The sequence below is a fragment of the Pieris brassicae genome, chromosome 6 (assembly GCF_905147105.1).
Source record: "Pieris brassicae chromosome 6, ilPieBrab1.1, whole genome shotgun sequence".
NCBI classification, from domain to species: domain Eukaryota; kingdom Metazoa; phylum Arthropoda; class Insecta; order Lepidoptera; family Pieridae; genus Pieris; species Pieris brassicae.
The window spans coordinates 8457010-8474189 of NC_059670.1; the positions used below are offsets into that span (position 1 = coordinate 8457010).

Consider the following 17180-nt stretch of genomic DNA (forward strand, 5'->3'; position numbering starts at 1 on the left):
AAAAATATACAATAAAAACTGATTCTAATAATAACGTATTATGAACCTAGAAGCATTTGATTGGTAATAACGTCGAATCTTTCGTATCAATTACGGTACGAATTACAGTACGAATGTCATTGGTACTACAACTTACTATTAAAGAGTAGACTAAATGTGAATATATATTACTAGTAAAAATAAACCGAAGTTATTGCCATTATATAAAGTTAAAAAATACACCGTGATATTTGTGTTTTATTAGTACGAATAATCTGTATTAAAACATTAGTACTAGAATAACAACTTAGCGTAGAGTAGCTACACATTTACCTAAATTCTATATACGTACTAATTTTTTTTAAATATATTATTTTTAAAAGATTAGATTAGATTTGCGAGATTTTATTTACAAATATAGTATTTTATCAGCATAAATTGTGTAGGTAAATGAAGTGAGTTAAAGATGACAAAAATGGTTTTTTTTTAATCTGAAGGAAAGGAATAAAACATTCGTTATAGAACTATAACGAAAAGGAAAAAAACACGTCGCCCTCAGCTTTATTATGTACATAATATGATGAGGTGACGCAATGGGGGTCAGATATTCAAGGTGAGGGACAGCCAGCCGAGTAGCCTAATACAAGCCAGAAAGAGCTCTTTACCTACATCGTGATCTAAGTGCAAACGTAATGAATTAGACTATGTTTGAAGATAAAATGAAATACTTATAATGTTTTGTAATTCTTACCAATAACATAATTGCAATTCTAAAATGTATGGCATGTAGATATCTGATAGAATTAACCTAACAGGTTATAATTTGTATACTTAGTCTGGCCATAGATACTGTTACAATAATTAAAAAATAACAAAATATTACATTTGAATTTGGAATCTGGCATTATATATGATGGTTCATAGAGTTTTCTCATTTTGGCGCCAATACATTGTACAATATTTTGCGATATTAAAATGGTAAATGGTAATGATAAAGAGAACCGAATATCTGTGATTGCATTACACAAAGTAGGTATGGAGCCAAATGCAATTTTTAAAACTCTATATACGTTTGATATTTGTAAAATGTTTCTGTACCGGGCTATTAACGACCGACGAGACCTCCTCTGTTTGTGACAGAAAAAGATCTGGCCGTCCACGTAGAGTTCGTACGAAAAAGGTGGTCAAAGCAGCAAGGGAAAGAATTCGAAGAAATACTGTCCGAAAGCAAAAGATTTTATGTCGGCAGATGAAGATAACTAGTAAAACCATGTCGCGTAATTTAAAAGATGACTTAGGACTTGTAGCCTATAAGAGACGTACTAGTAATTTCCTAACTGATATTTAAAAAAAGAATAGAGTGGTAAAACCTAAACAACTACTGAAGCGGTACGCAATGGGAGGTCACAGAAGAATTATGTTTACGGATGATAATTTATTTACAATTGAGCAACATTTTATCTAAAAATATGACCGTATTTATGCTCAAAGCTCTAAGGATACTTTCCAAGTAGTCGACTGAGTGCAACGTGGGCACTTCCGACTACAGTGATGGTTTGATGGGTTAGCTATGAAGGAGTGACTAAGCGATACTTTTATGAAAAAGGTATCAATACATCTGCACAAATGTATCAAGGTACCATTACCATTAGAAGGTAGTGAAACCCCTTAATAACACCATGTGCAATAACCAAGAATGGTCCTTCCAGCAAGACTCGGCGCCGGGTCATAAAGCTCGGTCCACGCAGTCTTGATTGGAAACGAACAGAGCTGAAGACTGGCCGTCGTTTATTCCCGATCGTAATCCGCTGCATTCTGGTTTATGGTCAGTTTTAGAGAGTACTGCTTGCTCTAAACACCATGATAATTTGGAGTCCCTAACACAATTCGTACGATTGGCAGTGAAGAATTTTCCCATGGAAAGAGTGCGTACTTCTATTGATATCTGGCCTCAACGTTTAAAGGACTATATTGCAGTCAATGGTGACCACTTCGAATAATATATTATTAATATATTAAACTTATAAAAGTAAAAAAATGTTATTGCATTTTTTTTACTGTGTCAGTATTTATGACTAGGTTTAAATAAAAGCTAGTGGGCTCGCCAACAAAAAATCTAACCTAATATGGCCGATTTTTTAAATAGCGATAATTAAACGATAGGGAATATTAACCCTTATGTTCATTTTGTATAGTTCCATACCTCCAACTTTATAAAAATATATGATCACTACAAAATTAGTTTTAATAAACACATGACATTTCTAGACGTTTATTTATACTTCAAAAATAAAAATAGTAGTTAATCTATCATAATTTTTACTCAGTTGTGCATAATAACCTTCAAAATGCGCCAAACAGGTTTATCTATGGTAAGTTTTATGTTATTTTTATGTTTTTACCCCTAAATATGCATGTTTATTATAAAATACACATGCCTAAATGTTTGTTTTTATATATTTTTATATATATGCTGTTGTCGCTATGAGAATTAGCATGTATTTGTCGTGTATTTTATTAACGTATATGATACTACACAATGCCGCAGTTGCAGTAATTTTCCTCTCGTATAGACATTGCTAACTGCACAGGAGCAAGTATGTCTGTCTTATTTATTAAATCAATTTTATTACAATTTAAAAGACAGTTGGACTTACGTTAGACCGCCTCGTTGATATAGTGATTGTGAAAGCGACACACAAAGTTGTGGGTTCGATTCCACACACAAAAAATACTAGTATTGTTATTGTTACTGCAATGCAACATACCTAATTACCTATATAAAGGGACAAATAACATTACTTACATTATTTACTTATCTATAATACAATATGGTTTGGCTTTACTTTGACGATGGGATTTTTGCATGTTTCTTTTGCTTTGGTTTTAGACTGCTATGAGCGAAAGTGCTAGGCGCATTTTATCTTTAGTACCTGAAAAGAATGCGGACTCTGACACAAGTGACGTAGCTAGTAGTGGTGATGAAGCTGGAATGATTAGATCAGCAGAAAGCTCTCGAGCGCCATCGATAAATTCCAGTCTCGAAAGGTTAAACCTCCTACAAACTTCTGATGATGAGATAGGAACGCATGCAGATGATATTTATGCCGATACAACCTATTCTTACTCAGCTATTTCCTAATTCATCAGAAAGTAATTATCACGCTCTACCTTCAATTCAATCCTTGCCATCTTTGCCTTCAAATCAACCAAGCCTATCGGCGGCACACCTTTGACGCGCGCTCAAAAAATGAATCGCAAAGCTCCTGCCATCGTTGCACAAAAAACAAAAAGACAATAAACTATGTACTGCTACAGCAAAAGAATTAATGTATCTTTTCGTTGGCAAAAAGCACAATTTCAACACAAGGCTGAAACAGCAGAACCTACATTTTTGGAAAATGTACCATCTGATTCACCTTTAGATTATTTTTATAGATTTTTTACTGAAGACTTATCAGATGTTATTACCACTCACTCAAATTTATGTAGCGTACAAAGAACAGGAAGATCCATAACTGTTTCAAGAGAAGATATACTATACTTGGAAATAAATGTCATCATGGGTATAGTATATGTGCCATCATACAAAGATTAATGGAAAAAGTCACTTTGTTATGCAAAGGTAGCAGATGTAATGTTCCTAAAAAGATTTGAACATCACAATCATGTTATTTTTACATTTTAACAATAATTCTGAAGCTGATACATCAGAGAGATATAATAAAATACGTCCTGTAATTGTCCACATTCGAACACAGTGTTTATCCGAAGAAGAAGAGAATGCTTTTAGAGACATCTCGACCAAGACAGTTATTTTTATTTAAAATCATGTTATTTACAATAGTCTTTTGTATATATATAAATAATGTTAAAAACTACCAGGAACATTCTAATTCTCCCTAAACATAGTAATCTATAGCATAATATACATTCCTAAAATTGTGAGTATAGAATGTTATACATCTTGTTTTTGCAAAATGTTCATATCACGATTTTTTTTATGTTTTTTATACCCCCAAAGAATATATACCTATATAAATTTTTTATTTTGTTCAAAAAAGCAATCTTGCGATAAGGGTTATGGACCACGTTTTCCACCATGGCAGCGCTGCATTGTCAAATGACACCATCGTAAAAATTAAAAAAAAAACAGGTGTATTATATCATTTACTCGTGTCTGCCTTAAAAGCAATGTTTAGAAATCTGACAAGTTGAGAAAAATCCAAAATTAAGGTCTTTACATGTTATTCATTTTTTAAGATTTGTTTAAAATACATATCAAATGTACGCTTAAAAAAATGCGAACGCTGCCAGAAAAATAGTTCACCATCGTAGTGCTGCGTTTTGCGACAAAAAAACTGTGCTACAATATAATTTGCTCGTGTCGCTTCATCGACTGTTATTTGTACTGCTTATAAAAAAACATAAATGTGACAGACCCCATGCCTCTGATATTCCGAAAGCAGACCATTTGTTATTATTTTTCTTTTTCAAGTTTTTTTTCGGATCAGAAAAGACATACTATTTTTTTTGTAAAGTACGAGCACATCGAAATGCTCGCCAGCTCCCTAGCTATAAGTAATTTTTAAATAGAACCGGCTCTAATCTCAACCCTTTGATGTCAAGACCGGATACAAAAAACGAATTCAAATATAATTAATAATATTGATATGCCAAATGTTTTTTAAATAAATACATACGGATAGGTCATTATCGAAATTGGTCTGAATGTAAGTTCTATCAAACTCAAACATAGTCTTTGTTGATAGTACTACTATTACTATGGACCATTTTATAATCCATAATTAGTTTACATACAAACGTATTGGGTACCCACACCTTGGAGTGAGAAATCTATCTAAAACAACAATAATAATTTACTAAAATATGCAAAATAAAAGTACTTTTAAATAGAAAAAAATCATTAAGTACATCACTTTCTAACCATTTACTATGACCGATCCTACTTAAGTTCTGTGTTTTATATGTATTTCTGTACTTAATGATTCTGAATTTATTTTTTGTATTTGATGTTTTTAAGTTTATTATCAAATTATTTTCCACGTTGAAACAGGAGTACCTCATAAAACAAATCACTAAATAATTAATATATATAATAATATCTATACACTGAAGTAAAAGCGTAAAGTTAATAAGTGAGACAATAAGTCAAAGGTCAATAGGTAATAGTCCTTAACTTATTTATTAACCCTTAGATTAATAGAATACTCGTAGCATCGGTTTATAAAATTCCAGGGTAAAACTTCTATGATTTTTTTGTTTCGTACCTATACTTAATGAAAGTCAATTAAAATACTACTTAATTTATCTTTGGTCTATCAAGGATATTTTTTTCTAGTAGGACTGAAACTCCGAGTGAATATTAATAGTATTTCAATGACGTCCCGGGCATCCTAGGGTGTGGTACGGCCTATGGGTAAATAAATATAAAATTTACTAAATGGTAATGACAAACGCTTCGTCATGATTCGATCAGTATTTTTATACAGATAATAGAGTATTTGTTATGTTATCCCTAATAAAAATAATTTTACTTATCTTATAACGAAACTGCACAATCATGATGATCAATATTTTTTTGCGTTGTGCAAGTCATTTTAAAAATCCATAATATGTATTTTTTAATAGTATTTTATCATATATAAATTAAATAAATTGCAACCTTTCTTTTACTTTTAGATATAAATTACGATATTATCTAATATTGAACTGTTGTTAAATTTTTTTATAAACAGGTACCCCTACATCATAGTCTATCAGGCACATAATCAGGAAGATGTGTGACCGAGAAGCTAGGCGGCAGGTGAGTGTCGACGTCTCCCCTTCCCGATATACGATTGGCTATTTTGGTTACCTCCTCTCCCGTGTTATCTATCATATGCAGGACATCATCTGCAAATGCTTGGGCCTTGACCTGCTCAGCATCTTCAATATAGGGTCAATCAATAAGTTCCAGAGCATAGGTCCGGCAATGGAGCCCAGCACTCATCCTTTGCTTGTTAATAAGATTTTATGGACTGCGTAATTTAGGATGATGCTTCAGTCCTGAAGAGAACTATTCATAACCCTTACCATTTTTGGAGGACATTCCTCTTACACCAGTCAAGTCGAAGGCGCCCTCTATATCGAGCGATATCATAGCTATGATTTTCTTTTTTTCATCATTCAATATATATCTACTAATATTAAGAGTTTGTTTGATTTATTGAACGCACTAATTTAGAACACGATTAGTTACGATTGTGTTGGATATTCCATTTATGAATTTAAACATTTTCAGAGTAAATACTGTGAAGTTAAGCTCTTGCCTCTACAATCCATATTTCGATGAAATTGCACGTAACATGATTTTGGATTTGATTTTTGAGCACATAAGTATACACAAATCATGCAGATTGCAGCCTCCAACCAGTAGTAGGAGTGACATGTATCAGGTGATAGGGGGAACAGAGAAGAGGGAAAATACATTTATACATTACATGGGAAAAGATGACGATTACTGGTTGGGGGGCGAATATAAATATGAACCTTTGTTACTCCGAATGTACGGTGACAAATTAGAGGGGAAACTCATCGGCAAATTTTGTTGCTGACATTTCTATCAGTAAAAGATCAAAAAACCGTATCCAAAAATAATTTTCCCATATGCCGCCAACCTACTGCTGGCAAATCCGAGGTAGGACCAAAGACAATTTTAGTACATTATCCCTTAAATGGACAATGTTGTTTTTAAACAACATACTAAACATCACAGATAAAATTATCTTTATTTTATTTTTTTGTTAATTTTGACAACTAGTTCTTATTTCTGAACGAATTTTGTACTTTTTTTAATGTTGGCACTATCCAATATTTTTATGCATTAAAAATAAATGAATGTTAAATGTCACTTTGAAGAAAACTTTTCTAGTGGCGCGAAACTAAGTTTTGAAGCTGTGTTCGGACTTTGATAAAATATAATGTAAGTATATAACATATTTTTATTTGCTTGATTATATCTTCAATTACATGTTCATGTTGTAAAACATTGAAAATTACTTGATGCTACTGTCGAATTACGCGAAATCTGGTATGTTGTAGGAAAACTACAATGCGCATTGCCTGCTAAATAAATGCATGTTTGGTGAAGGGTTTTTATTTTGCTTTTTAGCATGCCGCGATTACTAGAAAGCGAAATTACAAAGTATTTAGAAACTCTTGAAGATTCAGAAGATGGCTTAGACGGCTCGGACTCCGAAGTAGAGGATGAAGGTCACTATTATCAAACAGCTCGAGATGTTCTTCGGGACCTTGAAAATAGTGATGAAGGTGAGAATGCCCAGTCTGATAAAGTGGATGCTGATCCTCCTCTCGTAATTGACAACGATCAAAATATGCCAGACCCTCCTATTTTGGAAGCCGGAGAAGCAGTACCCCAGAGTAGATCACAAGGGATTTCTAAGCGACCTCTGGTTTGGCGAAAACGGAATCTTGTTACTGCTGAAGACAGCCTTATTTTTAGGGGAGAAACTCAGATAACGGAAGCATTGATGTCTTGTAACACGCCGTATGATTTTTTTCATTTTATTTTACATCAGATCTAAAAAAGCAAATTGTAGAACAAAGTAACTTATACGCGGCCCAGAAACAAATATCCAATCCTGAAATTATAAATGAAAATATCCTAAATAAATTCCTAGGCATTCTGATTTACACCTCAGTCATAAAATTTCCAAACACCAGGGCTTACTGGAGTGATAAATTTGGTTATGATCACATAAAAAATACGATGCCGTTAAAAAAATTTGAAAAAATAAGATCCACTCTCCATTTTGCCGACAATACGCTATGCTTACCCAAAGATCATCCAGACTATGACAGGCTATTCAAAATAAGACCTCTTGAGGAAATGCTCAACTGCCAGTTTGGAAAGGTTCCCTTAGACCAAAGGCTTTCCATAGACGAGCAGATGTGTGCAACCAAAATGAGCCATTACATAAAACAATACATGCCCAATAAACCCCACAAGTGGGGGTTCAAATTATATCTCATCTGCAGTCTACAAGGATATGCTCATAGATTTGAGGTTTACAGTGGAGGCGGCTCCAAAAATAACATCTTACCTGGTGAGCCAGATTTGGGAGAGTCTGGAAATACAGTCGTCAGGTTAACTAGAATGGTACCACGCAATGTGAATCACATTATATACTTCGACAACTTCTATACTTCTGTGCCTCTCGTCACCTATTTAGCTAAGGAAGGAATTTTCTCACTGGGAACAGTAAGAGTAAACCGATTGAGAAACTGCAAATTGCCTGACAAAAACACTATAATGAAATATAAATATACATTATACTAGAAGTTACAACCAAAAAAGCGCAGAGCGCAGATTGATTTTTAAATTAAAAGATATTCTATGAAAATAATAATTTAATTGCGGTCCGTATAATTTGTCTGTCCGTTCGTATAAGTTAATCTCCAAAACTAATCACCGATTTTTTTGTGGTTTTCACTAATATTTAAGGCTTAATTGCAACATATAGGCCACAATTTGATCTTAGAAAATCTTTGACTTTTTACTATGTAGTACACGACCTCGATGAGGCTTATTTAGTTTAAAGTAGCTATTAATATTCTCAATGTGTTGACATTATAATAGTCAAAAAGAATTTCGCGAGGTCTATTACTTTCTTTGTCTAGAGTCGCTAAGAAACCAAAAAGACGAAGTCTTTAAGCGCCCATCATATGGTATAATATTTCAGGCTATTTCTGCTGCTCTCCATTGAAAATTTTACAACTTATGTGGTCTCTTTTGAAATAGGAGTGACGTAAGTATAGCATTTCAGCAGTAGTCTGTCAAACTTTCAAACATACTCAAGGATAATGTAACATTCGAACGTGAAAGCATTCTCGCAACCAGTGGTTTTGAGTTTACTTCAACCTACAGAATATTCCCTCTTCAAAATAAATCATTATGGATTGATTCATATTGGCTACTGTGCCATATATTATATTAACCATGATTTATATGAAAACAGATGGACAGATCCAGTTTCCTTAACTAGCAGTGTGCTGAGACTGCCCTAAGATATTTTAAATTATGATTATGAGCATAAAAGGGATGTGACTTCTAAGCAGACTTTGTTGTAGAGTAATTGAATAAAACACAGGAATGAAATTTTTGTTTGTATTCTTATAATGTAATTTGCTTATATGATTCCAATCTTGTTGGCCACATCTAAAGCGTCGTAGTCCCGCGCTAGCCGGACGTACGCCTTCTTCTTACCATCGGGCCTGAAAGCATAGACGATATTAAGCATACAAAGATTCCAACTGATTCTTCAAAATGAAAGTGAGTAATAAAGTCAGAACTGTGTATTTTCTTTTTCATCCTTTCTCAAAGAGATTCCCACTAAATATCTCATCATGTCAACTGATAATAAAATATATAATCAATGAACAATATTTAAACAAACCTGATTAAAGTGTTCACTTTAGCAACATTAATGTCATACAGTTTCTTAACTGCAGCCTTAATGTGGTGTTTGTTAGAGCTTGTGTGAACAATAAATACCAAGGTATTATTGTCTTCAATTTTTTTCATTGCAGCTTCAGAAGTCAACGGATACTTTATGATGTTATAGGCATCCATACTGAAACAAAAGCAAAAATAAGATAGTGCATACTTATTTTACTAATGAATTTATATAAATGGTCTAATATCAAGAGCATAAGTGATTGGAATTACCAATTGCCTGTGGTAATTTTAATTTGGTAGCTAGTTTGATGATTTGATGTCCAATAGTTATAACATGAAAACATCTGCACAAAGTTTGATAATGAATGTTAGATTGTGTAAAAAAAAAATTGATTTAGTGGTGATATAATTTTTCTTTTAAGGGTGTGCTTGATGAGTAGTGCAGATTTTTTTGTAGTTCTTAATTATGTTATAAACTCACCGATTTCTTTTAGGTAGTGATTTCCTAGGATATTTTGGATGTCTTGGAGCTTCAAAAGTCTTAGGTCTCCTGAAATGCACAGATGTGCGGATTTTCCTGATCCTCGTTCCATTTTCACCTTTGACTACCTGGAATATACATGTAGGATTTAAAATGTATCCCAAATTTATAATATATTCAAAAATATAAACATGTGCTTTGTAACAAAAAATACCATTACATGGTTTTTAGGGAAATAAGGAACATAATCTTGGGTTAGGATTGAGAAAGGTAGTGTTATTTCTGAAATTAGTAATACTGTAAGAATTTAGTCCTTGCTTTTAAAATGCATGTAAGATGATTATATTGAAAAGATATCAAAGAGTATAATTTACATGAGGCCTTAGATATCAAAGTAAGATTCATAAATGCATTACTAACATAGTCCAAGCCTTAATTGCAATTGCTACAATACAGGTGAAATTAAGATTCAAGAGTTACAAATATATTAGTAGATGCTCAAATTCATCTAGCTACAATTTTCACTAATAGGAAAATCATCAGTAAATACTGAGTATCCTTCTACACAACCAGGATGTATGTATATACATTATAAAATTATAAGACTTGCCTTTCTTTGAGCTTTAAGAGCCTTAACCACTGGCTTTACAACTTTCTTTTGGCCTTTGATACCGGTCTTCTTGGGCTTAGGAGCTATCTTTAATTTGGCAGCTGCTGGCTTGGGTTTAGGCTTAGAGGCTGCTGCTGCTTTCTTTGCAGAGGGTTTAGCACTAGACTTAGTCTTCAATGCTGCAGCTTTAGCAGAGCCAGGTTTCGCAGAAGGTACGGACGCCTTCTTTTCTGCAGGCTTAGCTGCAGCTTTGGCTGGTGCTGGCTTTGATGCAGCTGGAGCTGATTTCGTAGCAGCAGCCTTGGGTGCTGGAGCTGGTGTTTTCGAAGAAGCCGGTTTGGTAGCACTTGCAGATGCAGTCGCTACCTTGGGTGCAGCAGCGGGAGTCTTGGCTGAAGCTGGCTTTTTTTCAGCCGGCTTTGACGCTGAATGAGAAGAGTGTAATTAATAAATGTTATATGTACTCAAACTAACACCTGTATTAATAAACATCAGGTCGATAATAAATGCACACTAACCTAACCTTAAAACAAAATTAGAATAATACTGAAACTTCTTACATTATTATTCTGCAATACAATTTAACTGTGTTATTTCATTCATACTATTAATGATCAAACGATAAAATGTTAGGATACAACAAAAATTGAACCACGAACCGCGTGGCGTGCAGTCAAAACGTCAGTGATGTTGTTTACGAGAAAACCTCGTAAATTAACACTGCTATAGATATTTTTTCAATTCGATTCTTAATATTAATGGCTTTATTTATAACAAAAGTTATAATAATATATTTAACGATAATATTTTAAACAAAATCGAAAACACACCTGATTTCTCTGATTGCTTCTTAGGAGGCATCGTGACAAAAAGATGGAGTCAGTGTGAACATATCAAAAATCAAAGAGTACCACTAATGTTGACAATACTAGTTGGGATAATTTTTGAGTTTGACTTTATAATATATCTTAAAAGTAGATTTTTACAGTTATTCAAACAAAAACTTACTGAATATAATTTCTAGGCTTAGGCTCTTTAAAATATAATTATTATACATGTTATTTTGTTGAAATTTAGAGCTGTAGAAAGAGTTTTCATATTTTAATTTTAGCTTGATAACAAATTGCAAAGTATTAATATGAAACAATTAGAGTAATTCAATAGCGGGAAAAAATAATGAATAATTTAATATTCTTTTCGTCCATTTTCCCCTTTTTAATTAGATTTTTTTAACGAATAGTAACACCAAATGGTAAACCATAGGCTATAGGTAGATCAGATTATAGACTAAATATGTAGTTTTTTTAATTTTATAGCTGGTAACGAGACCTTAAACAGCTTTACTAAAATATATAATATGTACTTTTGTAGTTTGCTTCTGAGTTCTGTCTAGGTCTAAGAATTGAAAACACAATCGATTAATTTGTTTAATAACATAAACTCCTTAATATTTACCCGATTATTTTTCGTGACTTCTGCAGCCATTGCTATAATCAATATGTATGTTTCTATATGGTATAAAATGAACAATTTTGATTTGAGTACCAATCTTAGTAGAAGTTTAAATATGTTGGTCACCATTATTTATGTCTAGAAAGGGTTTATTTACCACGCAAAATATGGTCAACTTACAGGCAAGTGATGTTTAAATACCGGGCAAGACTTATATCTCATAAAAATAATGCTTGATGCACATTTAATTCAACAGCAGGGATTCGCCGAATTTATATGTGAATCATAAATATTTATTTTTCATTTTTATTACATTTGTACTTACTATCAGACTACACGCTACCATTATAATAATCTTAAGTCATTTTAAAATATCAACACATAAGTTAAGCAAATAAAAAAATTATAGTTTTAATCCACAACCATTTATCGTATTATGATTTGTAGTTACATTTACTGAAGTCAAGTCATAAAATACGCAAGGCAACACAACATGTTTTCGATTAACAAAATATTTTTTTGGTATCTCCTAAATACAGTTTTGGCATACAGGCGTTTCTGTTTGCGCTAAGTTTTGACGTAACTAGCTTCACCATATAGTTATTGTTAAATAAGTTACGTAAATTGTGATTAAAAGTAAAAAAAAACATTTCAATTGGTTACATACTATATTTGAACAATAAGTATATTAAATCATGACAATACAAAGCAGTAATAATACTGTTTTTATAATAAATACTAATGTTTATTAATTTAAATAGTTTAAAAATAGGGTAATTTTATAATACAAGATTGCTATTTTGGGATTTTTAGCTAAAAATTTTGTTTATCACTATGGGCTTGACTAGAACACGGGGTAGCACGATGAAAAGAACCATAATTTAAAAGTGGAGTATTCATGTTCCTATTAACATTATGTGGTAATACAGGTTCTAAGTGTGATAATTGTTGTACTGGTCTTTTGCCAATAATCAAAGGGTAACATTCATCTGAAATACCAGATAAAGCACTTTCAATTCTTTTCATTCTGTTTGAACATTCTTCATAATGATCATATAAATACTTTGAGTCCGGTGTATTAACATTATTATGAGTTCTTAATTGTCTATCAATGACTTTTAACCCTTCAGCAGAAGTGTATGTCATTTTTTCTCCATTGTAAAAAAACATTTCAATATCAGTTCCATTTTCCATAAGCTGACATTTAGCCAATGATGAATATAAGGTTATTTTAGGTGTTTTAGCCTTAACAAGATCAACAAAACGGGCAGCATATAAATATTTTTTCCAATGTTTTTGAGGTAAATTGTGGTAGGAAAAAATTTCATCTGGTTTTTGTTCAGATCTATTTGATAATTCTACTCCCTTGTCTGGTGTAGATATAATAATCTTCATACCATCTTTGGATATGTTGCAGATTTCTACAATTTTCTCTTCCCTATCTCTACCCTTCTTTTTAATAAATTCAACACTAACCCCAGTAGGTTCTATCTTGAGAATAGCATTTCTTGTTTTATGTGATATAATTGGTAAACGGTCAGCACATAATGGTGGCACCCCAATAGTATTTGAATTACTAACACAATGTTTTTGTAGGTTCTCCTTGTTGTCATCATTTAACAATAATACTTCAGGTTTATTATTTATATCAAGTCTTTTTACATCTTCAGTAATGTTCCTAATATTAGTGTTAGGGTTTGGTTGAAAATTTTCAACACTCCGAGGGTGAAGTTGATTGATTGTAGGAAATATTCTAAAAGACCCACTACCACTAGAAATATAATTATTACCAGTATGTTCTCCTAGGTGATGTATATTATTCAAATTTTGTTTAGGTTCCAGTTGGTTATTATAATTTGCATTATCTGATTGCAAATGAATATGATTTATAATATTATTACTTAAATAATCAGAATTATTTCTCCTGGTAGAACTTAATTTGTTACTGTGCTGAGTGCTGTGTAAAGTAGTAAGAAATCCAGAGTCTTTAGATAAGTCTTGTTTTGATGCTCGAGTTACATTTAAAACATTATTAATAAAAGGATGCTCCATTATACCTTTTAAGGTAATTCTTTGTGATGGATCTTTACACAATAATTTTTGTAAAATGTCCTGTGCTTGAAATGACAATTCGCAGGGAATTTTGTAATCAGCATTGATGACTTTATTCAGAGTGGTTTTAACATGTTGTGTATGAAATGGTGGACTGCCAACCAACAATGTGTATAGCATACATCCTAAGCCCCATACATCTGCTGGTAGGCCATGAAGCTCACGAGATGCAACTTCCGGTGATATATAATTTGGGGTACCACACATTGTAACATGCTTTTCATCAGGCCCATTTAATTGAGTAGCTAAACCAAAATCAGCAATCTTCACATTTAAATCCTTAGTCAATAATAAGTTGTTAAGAGAAAGGTCTCTATGTATAATGTTATGAGTATGTAGATATAGTACTCCACTCACAACTTGTCTAAAAAAATCAGCAGCTGCTTTCTCAGAAAGGCCTCGAGTGCCTAATTTAAAGTGCTTTGCTAATTCTCCATTGTGTGCTAATTCTAAAACTAAATAAACATAATGTGCATCTTCAAAGAATGTATATAATTCCAAGATTGCTGGGTGTTTTAAGCGAGAGTGTATTGTGACCTCTTGTCTAACTCTTTCTATCATACCTGCTCTGGCCATTAAAGCTTTGTCTATCATCTTGATAGCCACAAAGTACCCTGTTTTTCTGCATCTTGCTCTATATACATGTGCAAATCCACCTTTGCCAAGATGTTCCAAAATTTCATAATCTTCTATTTTCTCCCCGAACATATTGATTACAATATAATGAGAATATAACTTCTAAATAAAAATTTACTGTTATTTTGCAGTAAAAAGAAATAACAGCTAGTTAGCCCCATTATTGCTTTGTATACTGAAAAAAAAACAAGGGTTTCTGTTTAATTCTATGATAAATAAATAAATAGCATCATACAAATTTAAAACATCAATGTTATATAAGTGAGATATAAATGAATGTTTTAGAGTTACCTTGTTTATTATCCACTTTGCATCTTCCTTACTCTTAGTGATAATTTCTCTTAACCTTTCTGGATCAGATTCTGTCTTATGTTGTTTATAACTCTACAAGCAAAAATTGTTGCTGTTAGTTACAAATTATCGTATACTATTAGTAGTAAATAAGGGTTAACATTTTATATAAACTTTACCTGTTTTACGGCGAATTTATAATATTTACAAGCGTCTGGCGGCAATTTCTCACATTGGCGTAATAGGTGTTTGTATAACTGTAATGATGTCATAACACAATTTTTATTTTTATTAGAAAATTGTCTTGCCCAGCAACAAATCATTTGATTAGGTACCTATTAATAAAGTATTTTATATTACGTAATTTTCTTTAATTATAAAATATGTCGTCTACACGAAAATTATTATTTTATATGAAAAGAAGCTTTATGTGTTAATGTTTATTACAACAAAATACCACAGACAGTTGTGTGTACTGTGACTGAAAGTAGGATAGACTATACCAATTAGTATTTTAAGGCCACTTTCTACTAAAATTATAAACATAGTTTGGTCATGTCCTCTTAAGTTCAGTCATTAAACTAAAACTATATTTATATTCGTTATAAAAGAAATACAATTGAATGAATGTATTCTTACTATTACTTAAACATAGGTTTGAATACTACTAATACGCTAGTACAGGAGATAATATGAAATATAAATCATATATTTAAAAAAAATTGTTCTACTTATTTTAATAAATTAATGTAAACTGTAAACTTTTATCTCTTCTAAATAACTTAAGCTAAATACATCTTTTTAATTGAAAGCTAACATAATAAATATTTAAGAGTGTTGTAATTGTACAAATTATTCAATACGCTTGAAACTCGACTGCATAGCAGACCTTGTCATCAGCCCACAAATTTCAAATTCCTGCATACCTACCACGTTGACAATCGCCAAGCCTGCCATGGAAAAATTAGACCAACATTACTGCGTTGCGTTTCCAAATTTAACTAAAATATTCCTGTCGTGTAAACGAAGAGAATATCTGAATCTGCAGGGCAGTTACCTGGTAATAATACCGCTGAACTTCTCTCTACATACTAAAGACCTCACCATTTCTCACATAAACAACCAAATAAAGAGGGAGCCTTTGAAGATTTTGCTACCAATTAACTCTACTCCTACGACAACACAGCGATCTTTAAAGTTACATACGATTGATTTAAATGGATTACATAATTTAGCGAAGTAAATTGAAGTACAAATGGCGATTTTTCCGGAAAACCCAACCATAATTTACCACACTACTTTATCTTTCTACATTATGTTCCTATGTTCAACTATTTTTGTAATCTATATCGAGTATCGTCGACTCCGTAAAAGGACTCAGAATGCTGAAACTCAAGGACAACTAGGAATCTCGGAAGGTGATCCAGCCGCAATATTTTCCCTCAACGACCTCAAATAGTTGCAGATCTGCGGGGGGAAGAGTTATGTGCCAACACTGCACCTAAACATACGATTTCTGCTGACGAGGGAGGCCACCGGCGTCGCTTCCATATCGTACTTAGTGTTAAGAATTGCATTCTCATAAGCATCGCGCTTAAGAGCAGTTTATTAATTTATGATTTATAAAACATTTATTTGTAATAAATTGCTTTTTTTTTGAGAGCATCGGCGGATGAAATATAATTCACTGTATACGTGCTAATGATAATATGTATAAAAAATCTGCGTTTACTGAATAAGACGTTATGTGCCAAAATTTCTATCTTAAGTTCTAATATGTAACTACTATACGAATACATCAACCAATAGCGTATATTTTTTCTCGACCCCAAACTTATTCTCTTCCTCGATCTTTCTCGGTTGCTTGCTCCCTACTCTCGCTCCATGGCTATTTGCTTCATGCTACGTTCGCCCTTTCTCACTCAATCGGTCTCAATAGCGCTCTCCCTTTTCTTGACAAAAACGCGGCACATCGTCGTGACAGTAATATTATTATTATTGCGTTTCAGGCGTAAAAAAATTACCCTCATGCGCCTAAAGAAGTTTCACTTCAAAAATCCAGAAAGAAAGAATTAAATAAAATTTTGTTTAAGTAAGAATATGGTCCAATAAATTCAAACTTATAATAGGTATAAACT

The 17180-nt window shown here is 32.5% G+C and overlaps 2 protein-coding genes across 3 annotated transcripts; both read right to left on the minus strand.

Annotated features, from left to right (window-relative positions):
- Positions 1-9155: 9155 nt before the first annotated feature.
- LOC123711289 (60S ribosomal protein L23a) lies at positions 9156-11504 on the minus strand. The gene is made up of 5 exons (XM_045663800.1): positions 11382-11504; positions 10552-10976; positions 9942-10069; positions 9459-9635; positions 9156-9276 (listed from the first exon to the last, which is right to left on the minus strand). The coding sequence occupies exons 1-5, from the start codon at positions 11410-11412 to the stop codon at positions 9192-9194; spliced, it is 846 nt and encodes a 281-aa protein (XP_045519756.1). The 5' UTR covers positions 11413-11504; the 3' UTR covers positions 9156-9191.
- Positions 11505-12664: 1160 nt separating this feature from the next.
- On the minus strand, positions 12665-15493 carry LOC123711158 (serine/threonine-protein kinase PLK4). 2 transcript variants are annotated; one of them, XM_045663600.1, is made up of 4 exons: positions 15403-15493; positions 15222-15299; positions 15043-15135; positions 12665-14926 (listed from the first exon to the last, which is right to left on the minus strand). In XM_045663600.1, exon 4 carries the CDS (start codon positions 14821-14823, stop codon positions 12817-12819), a length of 2007 nt encoding a protein of 668 aa, XP_045519556.1. In that variant the 5' UTR covers positions 14824-14926; positions 15043-15135; positions 15222-15299; positions 15403-15493; the 3' UTR covers positions 12665-12816. The 2 variants fall into 2 exon arrangements, with proteins under 2 accessions (XP_045519556.1, XP_045519555.1); XM_045663599.1 differs by having other exon boundaries at positions 15378-15493.
- Positions 15494-17180: the final 1687 nt, after the last annotated feature.

What these genes read in the sequence shown, in the direction of transcription:
- LOC123711289 (XM_045663800.1), bottom strand. Translation starts at nt 11,412, where the DNA reads ATGCCTCCTAAGAAGCAATCAGAGAAATCAG. An exon ending in GAAGCAATCAGAGAAATCAG is followed by an intron (nt 10,977 to 11,381) that starts GTGTGTTTTCGA and finishes CTTCTCATTCAG; the next exon opens with CGTCAAAGCCGGCTGAAAAA. An exon ending in AAAGTGAACACTTTAATCAG is followed by an intron (nt 9,277 to 9,458) that starts GTTTGTTTAAAT and finishes CTATGCTTTCAG; the next exon opens with GCCCGATGGTAAGAAGAAGG.
- LOC123711158 (XM_045663600.1), bottom strand. Translation starts at nt 14,823, where the DNA reads ATGTTCGGGGAGAAAATAGAAGATTATGAAATTTTGGAACATCTTGGC.